Below are 16224 nucleotides of genomic sequence, written 5' to 3' on the forward strand. Positions count from 1 at the left end.
TCTCATCATTCCTATCACCCCTCTCCTCCCACTTATGACTGTATGACTGTAACCTGTTGCTTGTATCCTTAAGATTTTTATTAATATTGATGGTTTCCTCATTGCTTATTTGACCCCTATGACAATCATTGTGTGTACCTCATGATTCTTGACAAATGTATCTTTTCCTTTATGTCCACTGAGAGCGTATGCACCAAAGACAAATTCCTTGTGTGTCCAATCACATTTGGCCAATGAAGAATTCTATTTTCTTCTGTTCTGCCCTGCCCTGTCCAATCTTATTGGTTGTTATCTACTGTGTTTCCCTGGGGGGGAAAAGGAACTATCCCGAAAATAAGCCCTAGGTTGATATTTACATGTGTGTGTCCAACATAAAGACCTACCCCCAAAATAAACCCTAATTAAGACTCCACCCACTCTGGAATGCACAGTGTGGGATGAGACGCATGGGTAAAAATTAAGCTAGGGTGGGGATGGGGAGAGGCGGAGCCGCCCTTCTACTTACCTTCGGACAGTTGCAGCCAGGCCTCGCACATCTTGACACTTGCCTTGCCGGCCCACTTATCTCGCAGCCATCAAGGCTTTCCTGAAGGCCTCTGCAACTGATAACAGAACTCCAGATCAATCTGGAGCTCTGTTATCGTCTGCAAAGACCTTCAGGAAAGCTTTGCCAGCCTTGCTGTTCACAGAAGAAGTTCCTGGAGACCTCCGACAGCAAAAAGGAGGCTGGGGGCAATGCACACAAGTGAAGTGATTCAATGAAAGGCCCCTTGAAAATAAGACCAAGTGCCCTTTTTTGGTGGAAAAAAATATAAAAAACTATGTTGTTGTGAGCCGCTCCAAGTCTTCGGAGGGGGGGGGATAAAAATATTAATAATAATAATAATAATAATAATAATAATAATAATAATAATAATAAAAAGACTGAGTCTTATTTTCAGGGAAATATGTTATATCGGGTGATAGTTTGGTGAATTGAAATCTGACCATTCAAATTGATCATGGAAGAGTCTACTTAGAGACTCTCATCCATTTGTGAAGTAAAAGTTGGACACGGTGGCAGGATCTCTTAGCAGTATCCCATTTTATAAACATCTCTCTCCATTGAACGTGTGGCTCCCACCTCTTTGTAAGCAAGTGAAAACAGTATTATTCTATCAAGTCCCAACTGAATAGGGATACCATGATGAGTATTTTGATGGGTTTTGTAACAGTCTTATTGTACTGGATGTTTTATTATTATTATTATTATTATTATTATTATTATTATTATTATTATTATTATTATTTTATTATTATTTATTAGATTTCTATGCTGCCCTTCTTGAGGTAACTCAGGGCACCATACAACATTAATATAACAATATATAAGAAATCTAATATCTCTAAAACATGAAAATTTACTAAAAACAACTAATCAACTAATTTTAACTAATCTGCTGGGCATAGTGATCTGGAACTGCCATCAAAATAAATTAATCAACTAATTAATTAATAAATAAAACAAATAAATAAATAAAATAATAAATAAATACATACATACATACATACATACATACATACATACATACATACATACATACATACGCAGAGTATATGGATGAGAATAATGGATAAATTAATTTGTAGGCAGGCAGAATACAGAAAATGAAAGTGAAAACAAGATTACTTTAATAATGGAACCAATATCAGCAAGTTGCATTTGATGATTTCAATTATATTTTCAGCCCTGTTTTTTCCATGAGCGATTCATTTTATGAATATAATTTCAATGTTTTCCTTTTGTAGTCAAACAAATGAATTGTATCCAATAACAAGAACTTTCAAATATAGCACAATGCAAGAATGTCTGTAGACTGATAGAATTCATTCGCCATACTGTTTACTTTTAATTTGAAAACCATGTTCTTACTTGTTGTTTTCTTCCAATTTTATTTCAGATGGTTGTGGAGAGTGTTAAACTTGGCGTGGTTCTAGTAGTGTATGAACATACTGGTACCACATTGGAAAGCCTTATTGATTCTGTAGAAAGGGCCTTGGATGGCCAAATAGCAAAGAGCATTGGGATAATTAGTGGTGGAGATTCCGGAGAGATTAACTTGCTTCAAGGTAGGATTAAGATAAAATAATACGATTCTTGGATGGGTGATATGATATTTTGTACTGAAATTTTACACAGAAGAATTGAAGTATGTGAAAGTGAATTTCTTTAAGACTGAGTTGTTGGGAGACATATTGCAAGCTATACTGATTTACCTGTTTTCTAGCTGATTGTGAAAAACAAACCTCTTTCAGAAAAAAGATAACTATATAAAATATTATTGTTGAAATATTTTTAAATTACCAACAGCAACAACAAAAATCCTAAACTACAAATATATCCATGAAGAGTTATTGCAAGTATGTCCATGTGCCGCCTCTATGTAGGTTGAGGAAGGCAGGATTCCCTCCAGTACCATTTGTTGGGGGTCAGGGGAAAGGGAGGGTTTTGCCTTCTCTTTCTGCTCAAGATCCCCATGTACAATTGGTGGCCACTTTGTGACACAGAATGCTGGACTCGATGGGCTTTGGCCTGATTCAGCATGGCTCTTCTTATGTTCTTATGTTCTTATGAGAGTATAGAAGTAATCAAGTGTAGATTTTAAAAACATTTCTGTTGGAAAGATACTGGAGAAAACGGAAAATTGATTAGGGAATGGAGGAATAGGAAACCAAATCAGATCTGAAAATGACCAAATTGAAAATTTTATTAGGAAACTATGGGTGTTCTTTGTTTCAGTTCCATTAAGGGCTAGTGATCTTGGTTGATCTCAAAATGCTAAGCAGACTTAGACCTGATCAATACTTGAAATGGAAATTTCAAGGTGATAAATTTCCCTTCTTACATCATTTTTGTTGTTGTTTTTCTTAATTAAGAAATTATATGATCTTCTGAGTGTAAAACTTAATTATTTTGGACTTGGCCTAATAAAATTTCTCTAATTTTCTCATGCACCACTGACATTTAAAGACCATAAAGTATAGCGAGTTGTATTTGATAGCATGTAGTGGTCATAAAAATGTATTTATTTCTTCACTTCCCAGTAACTTGATTTGCTCCCATTGTTCAATATAAGGCATACTTCTTTACTTAGGAAAAATACAAACAATATTTCATGTAATTATCTTTCCTCAGTCTTTTATTAGCTTTATTAAATGTGAAGTGTTTTTTTAAAAAATAGAGATCCTGCTAGAATAAAAGAATATTTGGAAAAGAAGAACAGAAAGAGAGTATCAGACAACAAGAAAGCACAACGATTTTTTCCCCCCTGCCAGCCCAAGATTTAAAATTTTTCAAAATTCTTATATCTCATACTAGCAGGGCATGATATCCTTGCCCTGAACTCTGGGATAATCTTCATGTATCCTCATCAATGCAGATGGCAATTTGCAAAGGAAGAAACATTTTGCTGGTTCCTGCCTCAGTTTGATTAGAATCTAAAAACATATACAAAAAGGGAGCAGGAAGTGGGAAGCAGGACAATTCTTACACATTTCCTACATTTGGAAAATATTATTGCAGCTCTAAAGTTAAGAGATAGGCTCCAACAATTAGTATGAATGACGTGTGTCAATCTTACAACTTCTTAAAAAATAATAGCCATAGGAGTTATCTGAAGAGTAAAGGTAGCAAAATCAGAGTCTGGCATTTTACGTATACGTCTTCTAAAGGGGAAAAACTGAATTGATCAATACTTCCTGATGAGGTATAGTAGTAGAACCTTTTTGCAGTTCAAGACATCTGAGATCCTGAATATTTTCCATTCACCTTAACTGCATCCTTTGCTTAATTTTATTTAGGTTACAAAATCAATATCCCAAATCTTCTTAAACCCGAGGTGAGAGAATTTTGGAAGCGCTTAAAAAGTTTCATTATCTCTCCAGAAGAAGGTGGAAGCATAGACCTCTTTGTTCCTCTGGCAGCTTCAGGTCAGTCCAACTTGCCACCCAGAAAAAAATTGGCACCTTTCCCTTTGTTTACAATAGAGCTAATCAAACTGGAAACTCCTTTGATTTGGTTGGGGATTCAAAGGAACTACCGTGTGTTATGCAACGATTAATTACGTGGCCACAAGCCATGCGTGGTTTTGCTTCTTCCTTTCAAAACCCTTTTCCTTTGGGTTGTACCTTTTAGATATTAGTCAGAAAGTGGGTGTTATCACCACTTACTCATGCTTTCAAGTCATTTCCACAGTACAAACATAATCAGGGACCTACATTGATCAAAAAGTCAGGATGTTGGCTGTAACCATGTGATTGAACGGGGTACAAGAATGGTGGAAGGTCTTAAGCATAAAACGTATCAGGAAAGACTTAATGAACTCAATCTGTATAGTCTGGAGGACAGAAGGAAAAGGGGGGACATGATTGAAACATTTAAATATGTTAAAGGGTTAAATAAGGTCCAGGAGGGCAGTGTTTTTAATAGGAAAGTGAACACAAGAACAAGGGGGCACAATCTGAAGTTAGTTGGGGGAAAGATCAAAAGCAACATGAGAAAATATTATTTTACTGAAAGAGTAGTAGATCCTTGGAACAAACTTCCAGCAGACGTGGTTGGTAAATCCACAGTAACTGAATTTAAACATGCCTGGGATAAACATATATCCATCCTAAGATAAAATACAGAAAATAGTATAAGGGCAGACTAAATGAATCATGAGGTCTTTTTCTGCCGTCAGTCTTCTATGTTTCTATGTTTCTATGATTGAAGCCCCAAAGCTTGTGTGCGTGTGTGTGTATCTGTGTAAGTATGATTGTTTTGGAATCACCAAATCCCCTCCTTCCAATACCTTTGAGTATAACTTCATTTAATTTAGCTTCACCTAGCAATATTCTCCTAGCAATATCCTCAGGTGTATAAGAATTGGTCTTCAAGAGTCAAGAGCCAAAGACCCTGTGAATTGGTCCAAGGGCCAAAGACTAAAATATTATTTCTGTGGCTTTTCACTTTCCGACTACAAAATAAAGAAGTCTTCTCCATTTATTTATAGAATGTCTCGCAAAGAGTCTTTATCACCCTGTGAAATAATAAAATATTATTCACCGGCCATTGTAGGCTCATCTCACCGGCTCATCTCCATACAATATTATTATCACAGTATTATAAAAAGGTAGTAAAATATGAAGAGTGAAGAGAAAGCACAATGCACACACTGATTGGGAACATTATTCTGAGTGATTCCCCATTCCCATGGCCATAGTACCATTAGGTCATAGTGAATCTATTCCAGAAGGGGTAGCAATTGGGGTGGATTCCAACTTACCTTGCTGCTGGTTCTCTCCCTCATATGCCACATGGGCGCATGTACAGTGCAAGATACCCTGATTTGTTTTTAAAAGCTGAAAACAAAATGGCGAGGCATGTGCAGTAGTAAAAATCTTTGTGCACATGCGCAGAAGGAAACCCCTCCCCAAAAGATGGTACTGCCCACAGACCAGTATTGATCAGCGGGTTGCTACCAATTCAATTCAATTTCAATTCAATTTATTAGATTTGTATGCCGCCCCTCTCCGAAGACTCGGGGCGGCTCAGTTGGGCAATTGGTCCAAACTGTGAGAAACCCACCTCTGGTAGCAATGCTGTGACATCACATTAATTGGATCAGGGATAGAACTCCTTCGTCTTAATCTTTCAGAGAGGCAGTAAAATTAAACTGAGGAAAAAGTAACACCACAATTCTTGTGGACTACTGATTGCTCAACATAGAGCATCTATCTCCAGGAAACTACATTCATCCACTCTTAGGCTGATGATACAGAACAACTAAAATTCAGACCACACGTTTCCTGAATAGTTTTTATCCCAGACCTATACTTGCACTTAACAATGAACTAAAGGGTCACCATGAGTGAGCTGTTGGACAGTATTGCTTGGTCTGTTGTGTAGATGTTTGGATGGTTCAGGGTGGGGAATTTGTGGTGGGTGGGGCATTTTTATTTTATTTTATTTTGGATTGTTGTTGTTGTTATTATTATTATTATTATTATTATTATTATTATTATTATTAATTAGATTTGTATGCCGCCCCTCTCCGAAGACTCGGGGCGGCTCACAACAGCAATAGAAACAATATAACAGTGAAACAAATCTAATATTAAAATAAAACATCTCTAAAACCCCAGCAATTTAAAACCATACAACACATACATACCAAACATAAAATATAAAAGCCTGGGGGAGGATGTCTCAGTTCCCCCATGCCTGGCGACAAAGGTGGATCTTGAGTAATTTGCGAAAGACAATTTGATTGTTATGTGTGTTGGGACTGGTCTCTGGGTGTCACATGACTTTCATTGTCAATGACAATTTTGTTGCATTAACAATGACAATCAGGAAGAAAACCCTATACCATTTCAGACAAATGGTTATCTAGTGTCTTCTTGAAAACGTCCAATGTTGGAGAATTTACAACAGGGTGTCAAACTCACGTCATCAGCACGTGACATGATATGACTCCCCCCACTTTGCGTGGGCATGCCCAGTGTGCGATGCATCCGGCCTGCTGGCTGTGAGTTTGACACATCTGATTTACAACTTCTGGAGGCAAGTTGTTCCATTTTAATGGTTCTAACTGTCAGGAAATTTCTTCTTAGTTCTAAGTTCCTTCTCTCCTTGATTAGCTTGATGTTTATTTTAGGATTATTAGCTTGATGTTTAATTTATGGTTGCAATTACTATGTTCTGCATTTTTTCAAAAAATGTTTATTAAAAGTTTGAGTTAAACAATAAAACATAATAAAGATTTTTAAAATGTAAGAAAATAAATGTATAAAGGGGGAAACTTTCTCCCTAAGAAAATGCCCCCTTACCTTCTTCATGGCAAATAGACAGTAAACAATTTCCTAATCTCTTTACCTTCTCTTAGCTAACAAATAACATCTTATCCTCAAATACTAAAGGATTACTTTAATCATTTTCAGAGGCAGGAAAAGAGATCCTTTCACAGCTGACTCATCTAACTGGAGCATTCTTCAGGTCTCCTACGGGAATAGCTACCGGGTCTTATCAACACAGTAGGTGGAGAAAATTCCTACATATTTAGAAAGCTGTACATCAAATATTTGACTGCTGGCCATGTTTTAAATCAGCTGTATCTCATCTTATTTTCCTCAAACTTGATGGGCCCAGGCAGAACCTCAGCAGAATTAATATGCATATATCTTAGATTAGCCGATGTGATTGCTAATGATATTTTCTGCCAAAGAAATATTGTCGATCAGAAACTGACATATGTGCCCCCTTTTTCCTCAATCCAATCCAATAGTAATCTCAAATGCAAACTAATCAATGAAAGAAGCATAGTTAATAAAATGCCCGAATTCCTCCTCCTCTAAATACAGTGGTACCTCGACATACAAGTTTAATTCGTTCCAGACCCGAGCTCGTAACTCGATCAACTCGCATCTCGAACGAATGTCTTTAGACTTTGTTTTTCACGCCGAGATAACTGGAAGCAAGGAGATTCTTGCGCCACCTAGTGGAAGCTCGGCTCGTATCCCGAATTTGAGCTAGGGTGTTGAACAGAAATTTCGCTCGCATTGCGGCTCGTAACTTGGAATACTCGCATGTGGAGCAGCTCGTATCTAGAGGTACTACTGTACTGACAACTACGATATTATTTTTGTCTGAGAAACATGGCTAAGCGCATCCCTCCCTGACTCCATCATCATAGCAAGAAACTACCTTGTTCGACTGTGAAACCCACAAAGGAAGCAGAGTAGCTATATTCTACAAAAAGACACGAAACCTAAAAATTATCCAAGTTACACAGGATCTCACCTTTCCTGAAACTATTGTCTGCAATCTGTCCTTAAATACCACACTCCACTTCCTACTTTGTTACAGATCTCCAGATTACCAAATAACACATGGGAACAAATTAACCTTACTGGTAACGTGGGCAACCTCCTGCCCATATACCCTTATCTTTCTTGGAGATGTCATTCTACCTCTCATTAACTGGACCCTAAATGAATGCATGACTGAACCCATGGCAAAAAGAATCAGAGCACCAAATACAAGCAGAATAGAGAAGACCTTGCAGATGACTCTTACTCTGTCAAAGTCCTTGGAATATTCATATCAATTGACCTAAGTGCCAAAGCCCACTGCAACAACATTGCCAAAAAGGCTTCAAAAGTTGTTCACCTAATGTTACGTAGCTTCTTCTCCAGTAATATCACACTACTAACCAGAGCATACAAAACATTTGCCAGAACCCACACTGCATATTGGACATAAAGACATTAGAAAGTGTCCAGAGATACTGTAGGAGAAGAGCCCTCTACTACACGCAACAGAATACCTCGCACAACCAGACTTGAAATCTTGGGCTTAGAAAGCTTAGAACTATGTCGCCTTCAGCACAACCAAAGCATACCTCATAAAGTTATCTGCTACAACATCCTTCCTGTCAATGACCACTTCAGCTTTCAACTATAACAATACACGAGCACATAACAGATACAAACTCAAAATGAACCACTCCAAACTTGACTGTAGAAAATAAGACTTTAGGAACGGAAGGGTTAATGCCTGGAACTAACTACCTGACTCTATGGTTTTGTCACCAAACCCCCAAAACTTTACCCTTAGACTGTCCATTGTTGACCTCACCCAATTCCTGAGAGGTCAGTAAGGGTTATGCAAAAATGTACCAGCGTGTCTACCATCCCTGTCCTCATGTTCCCTCTTATCAGTTCTCATCTGATAGAAACATAGAAACATAGAAACATAGAAGTCTGACGGCAGAAAAAGACCCCGTGGTCCATCTAGTCTGCCCTTATACTATTTTCTGTATTTTATCTTAGGATGGATATATGTTTATCCCAGGCATGTTTAAATTCAGTTACTGTGGATTTACCAACCACATCTGCTGGAAGTTTGTTCCAAGGATCTACTACTCTTTCAGTAAAATAATATTTTCTCATGTTGCTTTTGATCTTTCCCCCAACTAACTTCAGATTGTGTCCCCTTGTTCTTGTGTTCACTTTCCTATTAAAAACACTTCCCTCCTGGACCTTATTTAACCCTTTAATATATTTAAATGTTTCGATCATGTCCCCCCTTTTCCTTCTGTCCCCCAGACTATACAGATTGAGTTCATTAAGTCTTTCCTGATACATTTTATACTTAAGACCTTCCACCATTCTTGTAGCCCATCTTTGGACCCGTTCAATTTTGTCAATATCTTTTTGCAGGTGAGGTCTCCAGAACTGAACACAGTATTCCAAATGTGGTCTCACCAGCATTCTATATAGCGGGATCATAATCTCCCTCTTCCTGTTGTTATACCTCTAGCTATGCAGCCAAGCATCCTACTTGCTTTCCCTACCGCCTGACTGCACTTTTCACCCATTTTGAGACTGTCAGAAATCACTACCCCTAAATCCTTTTCTTTTGAAGTATTTGCTAACACAGAACTGCCAAAACAATACTCAGATTGAGGATTCCTTTTCCCCAAGTGCATTATTTTACATTTGGAAACATTAAACTGCAGTTTCCATTGCTTTGACCATTTATCTAGTAAAGCTAAAACTTCAGATCGTGCAGAATGCAGCTGCGAGAGCAGTCATGGGCTTACCTAGGTATGCCCATGTTTCACCATCACTCCGCAGTCTGCATTGGCTGCCGATCAATTTCCGGTCACAATTCAAAGTGTTGGTTATGACCTTTAAAGCCCTTCATGGCACTGGACCAGAATATCTCCGAGACCGCCTACTGCCGCACGAATCCCAGCGACCAATCAGGTCCCACAGAGTGGGCCTTCTCCGGGTCCCGTCAACTAAACAATGTCGGTTGGCGGGCCCCAGGGGAAGAGCCTTCTCTGTGGCGGCACCGACTCTCTGGAACCAACTCCCCCCAGAGATTAGAACTGCCCCTACTCTCCCTGCCTTCCGTAAACTCCTTAAAACCCACCTCTGCCGTCAGGCATGGGGGAACTGAAACACCTCCCCCGGGCATGTTTAATTTATGCAAGGTATGTTTGTGTGTGCGTCTGTTAGTTTATGGGGTTCTTTTAAAGCTTGTATAAATTTTAAAGTTTTCTGATTATTTATGATTTGTTCTATTCTGTTGTGAGCCGCCCCGAGTCTTCGGAGAGGGGCGGCATACAAATCTAAATAATAAATAAAATAAATAAATAAATAAATTTACCATATTACAGACGCCTCCAGGAATATCAACCCTATTGCATACTTGAGAGTCATCGGCAAATAGGCAAACCTTCCCTACCAAACCTTCCCCTATGTCACTCACAAACATATTAAAAAGAATAGGACCCAGAACAGACCCTTGTGGCACACCGCTTGTAACCTGACTCTGCTCAGAATACTCTCCATTAACAATAACTCTCTGATGTCTACGCTTCAGCCAGCTGCAAATCCATTGAACTATCCAGGGATTAAGTCCAATCTTCACTAATTTATCTATCAGCTCTTTATCTGGAACCGTATCAAAGGCTTTGCTGAAGTCCAGGTAGGCAATATCCACGGCAACACCTTTGTGACATAGTCAAAGAAATCAATGAGATTAGTCTGACATGATTTGCCTTCAGTAAAGCCATGCTGATTTGGGTCCAATAAGTTATTGGTTTTTAGGTGCTGATTTATCCTCTTTTTGAGTAGAGTCTCCATCATTTTAACTACAACTGATGTCAAGCTAACTGGCCTGTAGTTACCAGCTTCTTCTCTACTGCCCTTCTTGTGGATAGGCACAACACTGGCCATTCTCCAATCCTCAGGAACATCTCCTGTTAACAAGGATTGGTTAAACAAATCAGTCAGGGGGGTAGCAATGACAGATCTGAGTTCTTTAAGAACTCTGGGGTGGATGCCATCTGGACCCATTGCCTTATTTATCTTTAATCGTTCAAGTTCTTCTAAGACATCGGCTTCTAAGATCACGGGAGCTGAATCCGTACAGCTGGAAGCAATGCTACATCCCTCTATAGTATTATTTTGTAAGGTGTCTTTTGAGAAAACTGAACAGAAGTAGCTATTGAAATGGTCAGCGATCTTCTTATTCCCATTAATTCATGTATTATTCCCGGTACTAAGCTTCGTGATGCTGCAGTTTTTCTTCTTCTTATCACTAATATATCTGAAGAAGGTTTTATCCCCCTTCTTTACAGATTTGGCAATTTCTTCCTCTTTTGAGGCTTTAGCAGCATATATTATCTGTTTCGCCTCCTTCTGTCTCATTTTATACACCTCCCTATCAGCTATACTTCCAGACTCTTTATACCTCCTATAGGCAGCCTTTTTTTCATTGACTATAGCCCTTACATCATTGCTAAACCATAGCGGTACCTGGGTACCTCTGTATGATGGATGCAAACCATCCCTCTTAAACAACTCCCTATTAGACCACCTACTGACATCATGACTTACCTAGCCAAAACCTTCAGCTTTACACCACTGCCTTAACCACACATTAAACTCTCTGATACACGTTGTTTTATCCTCTTGGCCACAAACCGGTAACACCTCTGAGAAAGTCACTGAATCTGTTATTTTACCCAGCTCCACACTTAGACATTGAAAATCTCTTTTTACTACATTGACATTTCTCTGGGACAAATCATTTGTGCCAAGATGCACCACCACATCAATGTTATTACCTTTACTCACAGCCTTGACAATGTTTGTAATCCGCCTCCTGTCCCTGCTGGCAGTGGCCCCTGGGAGACACCTCAGCACCTTCACCACGTCCTTACTCTGTCCCAAATCAACACCTCTAACAGTCGAATCACCCACAAGAAAATGTGTCCTCTTTTTATTTCTACTAACTGCACTTGATGGTTTGGTGACATTTACGACAACTTCCCCTTTGAATATCCCCTCATTCTCTGCCTGAGGGGCCTTGCTAATATCTCCAACATCCTTACTATTTAAATCCGCAAGAACATTATAGGAATTGGATACAGAGAGACCAAAATTGCTATGTTTTTGCTCAACTGCACGCAATCTTCCTGAACCGACAGTTGTCCACACAGCCCTCCTCCTCGGGGGGCGCTGTGGAAGTGGAGGCTGGACACATGGCTGCATTACAGCACGTGGCTGGGACAATCTTTCCACTTCTGACTGCAAGCTACAAACTAAGGATTGCAATCTAGAGATCTCGCCATCTAACCTAGATGTCCTAATGCAAAGAGGGCAGTACCCCAAGTTCCACAAGGTACTATGGAAGACAACAGCCAAACAAGTGTTACACTGCACCAAGCCAGTCATCTTAACAATGTATTGAAATACAAGTACTTAGCAAGAAAATCCACAACCCCTATTGCTACCAAACTTTGCTGATTTGGTTTATAGTTATATGAGTGTCTTACAGCCAGTTATATCTGCCCCTTCTCCTTGAATTGAAAAAATGCAAAATGCAAAAAGTAAAAAGCACTACCTTCCTCTCCTTCTCTGTGATCTGAAGTGCAAATTAAAATGGCTTTTTCCTGTTTTTTATCCTTCCCTTTGTCTCTTACAGCCAGTTATATCTGCCCCTTCTCCTTGAATTGAAAAAATGCAAAATGCAAAAAGTAAAAAGCACTACCTTCCTCTCCTTCTCTGTGATCTGAAGTGCAAATTAAAATGGCTTTTTCCTGCTTTTTATCCTTCCCTTTGTCTCTTACATCCAGTTATATCTGCCACTTCTCCTTGAATTGAAAAAATGCAAAATGCAAAAAGTAAAAAGCACTACCTTCCTCTCCTTCTCTGTGATCTGAAGTGCCAATGTTATATCTATGCATATTACCAATGCATGCTTAACTAACTAACTAACTAACTAACTAACTAACTAACTAACTAACTAACTAACTAAATAAATAAATAAATAAATAAATAAATAAAATATCAAGTTTAAGGATCAGTGATCTAACTCGGCACAATAAACAGATGCAAATGGCATTTTGTGATGGGATCCTAAAAGAATCTAAACAGGCAGCAGCAGGTTCTTCTAGATCTTCTTAGCAATACTAAGAAGACAATTGAAATTGCTGGATGCACTGTAAGATGCCATTGTAAAACAATGTTGTCTATATATGCATATAAGATTCCACATGCTATCAACTTGCAAGCAGTCCAAGCAACAGCTTTTGAATGGGAATTTGGAGGAAAGAGAAACAAATTTAACTACATCATTAATACTAATACTTTTATGTCGTAGTGTTTCAGTAGCAAAAGTATTTTCCAGTGACATCATCATTGCACAGTGGGTGCCCAGTTAGAGACTCATTTTGTGTCTTGGTGATGTTGCCCATCAAAGTGATATACCCATTCACCTACTTACTATCACCATTTTTGAATCACTGGACTGGTGGGGAGCTGCAGCGAGTAGCAGGAGCTCACCCTGTCTTGCAGCAGCAACAGGTCTCAAACATGAGATGTTGACCATCAACCAGTGTTCTAACCTCATGACCCACCATGCCACCGTGACCCACTACAACATTAATACGCAGCTTTGCTTTATTTTCCAGGGTTTTTCAATACATAAAATGGAACCAGCAATTTGTTATTTGATGCCATGTTGATGTTATCCACATCTTAGCTAATTCTGTTTTGTGGGGGCGGGGGGAGGTAGTGGAGAGGCTGGTGGATAAGGAAAATGACTTTTCTTTTATTGCAGTCCTCAGTGAATGGCTGGGAAATCGAAAAGAGAGCTCTCCTCCGTTTCTCTACCTCACTGAAGTAAAACTGCAAACATGGCTCAGATTCACCGAGCTGCTGGAAGAGACACTGGATGTTGTCAGGGAAAAGCTGAGTCCGTATTTTTTTGATTTGCAAAAGAACGTGGTTGGCAAAATCTTTGGTAATTTTTCTCATTATGGTCCTCTATGTTATATCTGAAATAAGAATTCCATTGGACATTTTAGACCAGTGAGGATAAACCTTTTCCCCCTCAGGTGCTAAAAGTGTGTGTGCGCTCACTATCATGCATGTGTGAATGCCCACATTCATAATTTAATGCCTGGGGAGGGCGAAAACAGCCTCCACTGTGCGTGCAGAGGCCCTCTGAAGGCTGGAAACAACCTGTTTCCTGGTGGGCCTCGTAGGCCTGTTTTTCACCCTCCCCAGGCTTCAGGGGCTTCTCCTGCCCCACCAGCGGCCCTCTGGAGGCCAAAAATATCCTCCCGGTGCCTCCTCGCAAGCTGAAAATCATCTGGCTGGCATGCACATGTGCGCTGGAGCTGACCTAGGGAAACGGCTTGCATGCTAGCAGATATGGCTCCACATGCCACCTGTGGCACAAATGCCATAAGTTCAACATCACTGTTTTAGACCTTTCTCCAGTATAAAAAATGCATCCCACCTTAGCAATGATTTTTTGTTTATTTGTTTGTTTGTTTTTTAATTTGTTTATTTGTTTATCTGTTTATCTATTTATCTATTTATCTATTTATCTATCTATCTATCTATCTATCTATCTATCTATCTATCTATCTATCTATTTATTAGATTTGTATGCTGCCCCTCTTCGTAGACTCGGGGTGGCTCAGAACAACAATGGGACAATTCAAGACAAATCTAACAATTTAAAAACATTACAAAAAACCCTGTTATTAAAGCAGACATACACACAAACATACCATACATTAATTGTATAGGCCCAGGGGAGGTGTCTCAATTCCCCCATGCCTAACGGCAGAGGTGGGTTTTAGGAGTTTACGAAAGGCAAGGAGGATGGGGGCAGTTCTAATCTCAGGGGGGAGCTGGTTCCAGAGGGTCGGGGCCGCCACAGAGAAGGCTCTTCCCCTGGGACCCGCCAAACGACATTGTTTAGTCAATGGGACCTGGAGAAGGCCAACTCTGTGGGACCTAATTGGTTGCTGGGATTCGTGCGGCAGAAGGCGGTCCCGGAGATAATCGATAATAACCGATTTTCAGTTTACTATAAAGATATATGATGTTTTTTGGCCTGGGCTGCACCTTATAGATGTGGATTTTTTTTTTTCGTGTTGTGTATTTGTGGATGCTTGTATGCCTTCAAGTCATTGTTGACTCCTGGTGATGGTCTGGAAATGTCCCTGCAATTTTATTGGCAAGATTTTTGCCCTTGCATTTTTCTTAGGGGTGAGAAAGAAGGACTAACCCAAGTACAGCCAACTGGCTTCATGCTTAAGATGGGACCTAAACCCAGTTTTCTGTTTTCTAACCTAGTTATGTTAATTACTATTGCAAAATGGCTCTCTATTTGTAAAACCTCATTACTGAGTTTGACTCCTATTCAAATACTTATTAGGGTTAATACTCTTTACTTGTGGCTGTGGGTAATCAGCTAGATTTGATAGATGCTACCAGTTAAGTCTCTAAGTCTGGATCAGTGTATGTACACACACAAATAACTGGGTAATCAGAATATGCAAAATAATCTATTTTAAAATGGAATTTCCTATTTAAATTAAACTATGTAATGACAATTAGCAACCTTGTAAGTTTGACACGTTAAAGTAACTAATATTTCATACACAGGTCAAATTATGTTTAACACTATGAGTTGGTCCAATATTCAAGACAATGAAGGAATAATCCAGATTTTGGCTAATGGATTAGTTGAACTATCAAGAGGAAACCACGTATGATGTGTAATCTTTTAAAATATTATATATTAATAATAAGTTGCAATGGCATCAGTTTTGACTTCAGGGCTTAATTGGAGTCCTTCCATTAGGACAGTGTTCCCCAACCTTGGCAACTTGAAGATATTTGGACTTCAACTCCCAGAATTCCCCAGCCAGAGAATGCTGGCTGGGGAATTCTGGGAGTTGAAGTCCAGATATCTTCAAGTTGCCAAGGTTGGGGAACACTGCATTAGGACAATGTTGTGGGTGCTTCTCATTGCTGAGGAAGCAGGGTAATAATATTTTGTGCTAGTCCTGAAAATTAGGAGCTAAAACCCTGGTTCTATGCATAAACTATCACTAAAATGGCCACACCATTGTAATCTCTGTAGCCCTACTGTTTCTTGCATCTTAGATATGTGGGATCATATCTAAGATACAAGAAACAATACATGGAATAAATCCCTCTGTGAATTAACTTATTATTACTTGTTAATTGTTACTTGCTAAAAGAACAAGCCAATTTCAAAGTTTTCTCATGTCCCTTTGATATTGTCTAATTGTTTACTTCCAAACATCTTTAACTTAGTTCTAAACACAACAAGTAATAATCCAAATCTGCACTTCTACA

General features: G+C 39.1%; 1 protein-coding gene across 6 annotated transcripts in view; it reads left to right on the forward strand.

Moving 5' to 3' along the window:
• Positions 1-16224, forward strand: part of ECT2L (epithelial cell transforming 2 like) — a 72544-nt gene that overhangs the window by 19074 nt on the left and 37246 nt on the right. For 5 of the 6 annotated variants that reach the window (XM_070733611.1, XM_070733612.1, XM_070733613.1 and 2 more), the window contains 5 exons: positions 1941-2109; positions 3841-3969; positions 6964-7056; positions 13661-13843; positions 15505-15608. In XM_070733611.1, the coding sequence (XP_070589712.1) occupies positions 1941-2109; positions 3841-3969; positions 6964-7056; positions 13661-13843; positions 15505-15608 (678 nt within the window). The remainder of the gene's footprint in view (positions 1-1940; positions 2110-3840; positions 3970-6963; positions 7057-13660; positions 13844-15504; positions 15609-16224) is intronic. The other variant, XM_070733614.1, reaches the window with a different exon arrangement.

The sequence above is a fragment of the Erythrolamprus reginae genome, chromosome 1 (assembly GCF_031021105.1).
Source record: "Erythrolamprus reginae isolate rEryReg1 chromosome 1, rEryReg1.hap1, whole genome shotgun sequence".
NCBI lineage: Eukaryota > Metazoa > Chordata > Lepidosauria > Squamata > Dipsadidae > Erythrolamprus > Erythrolamprus reginae.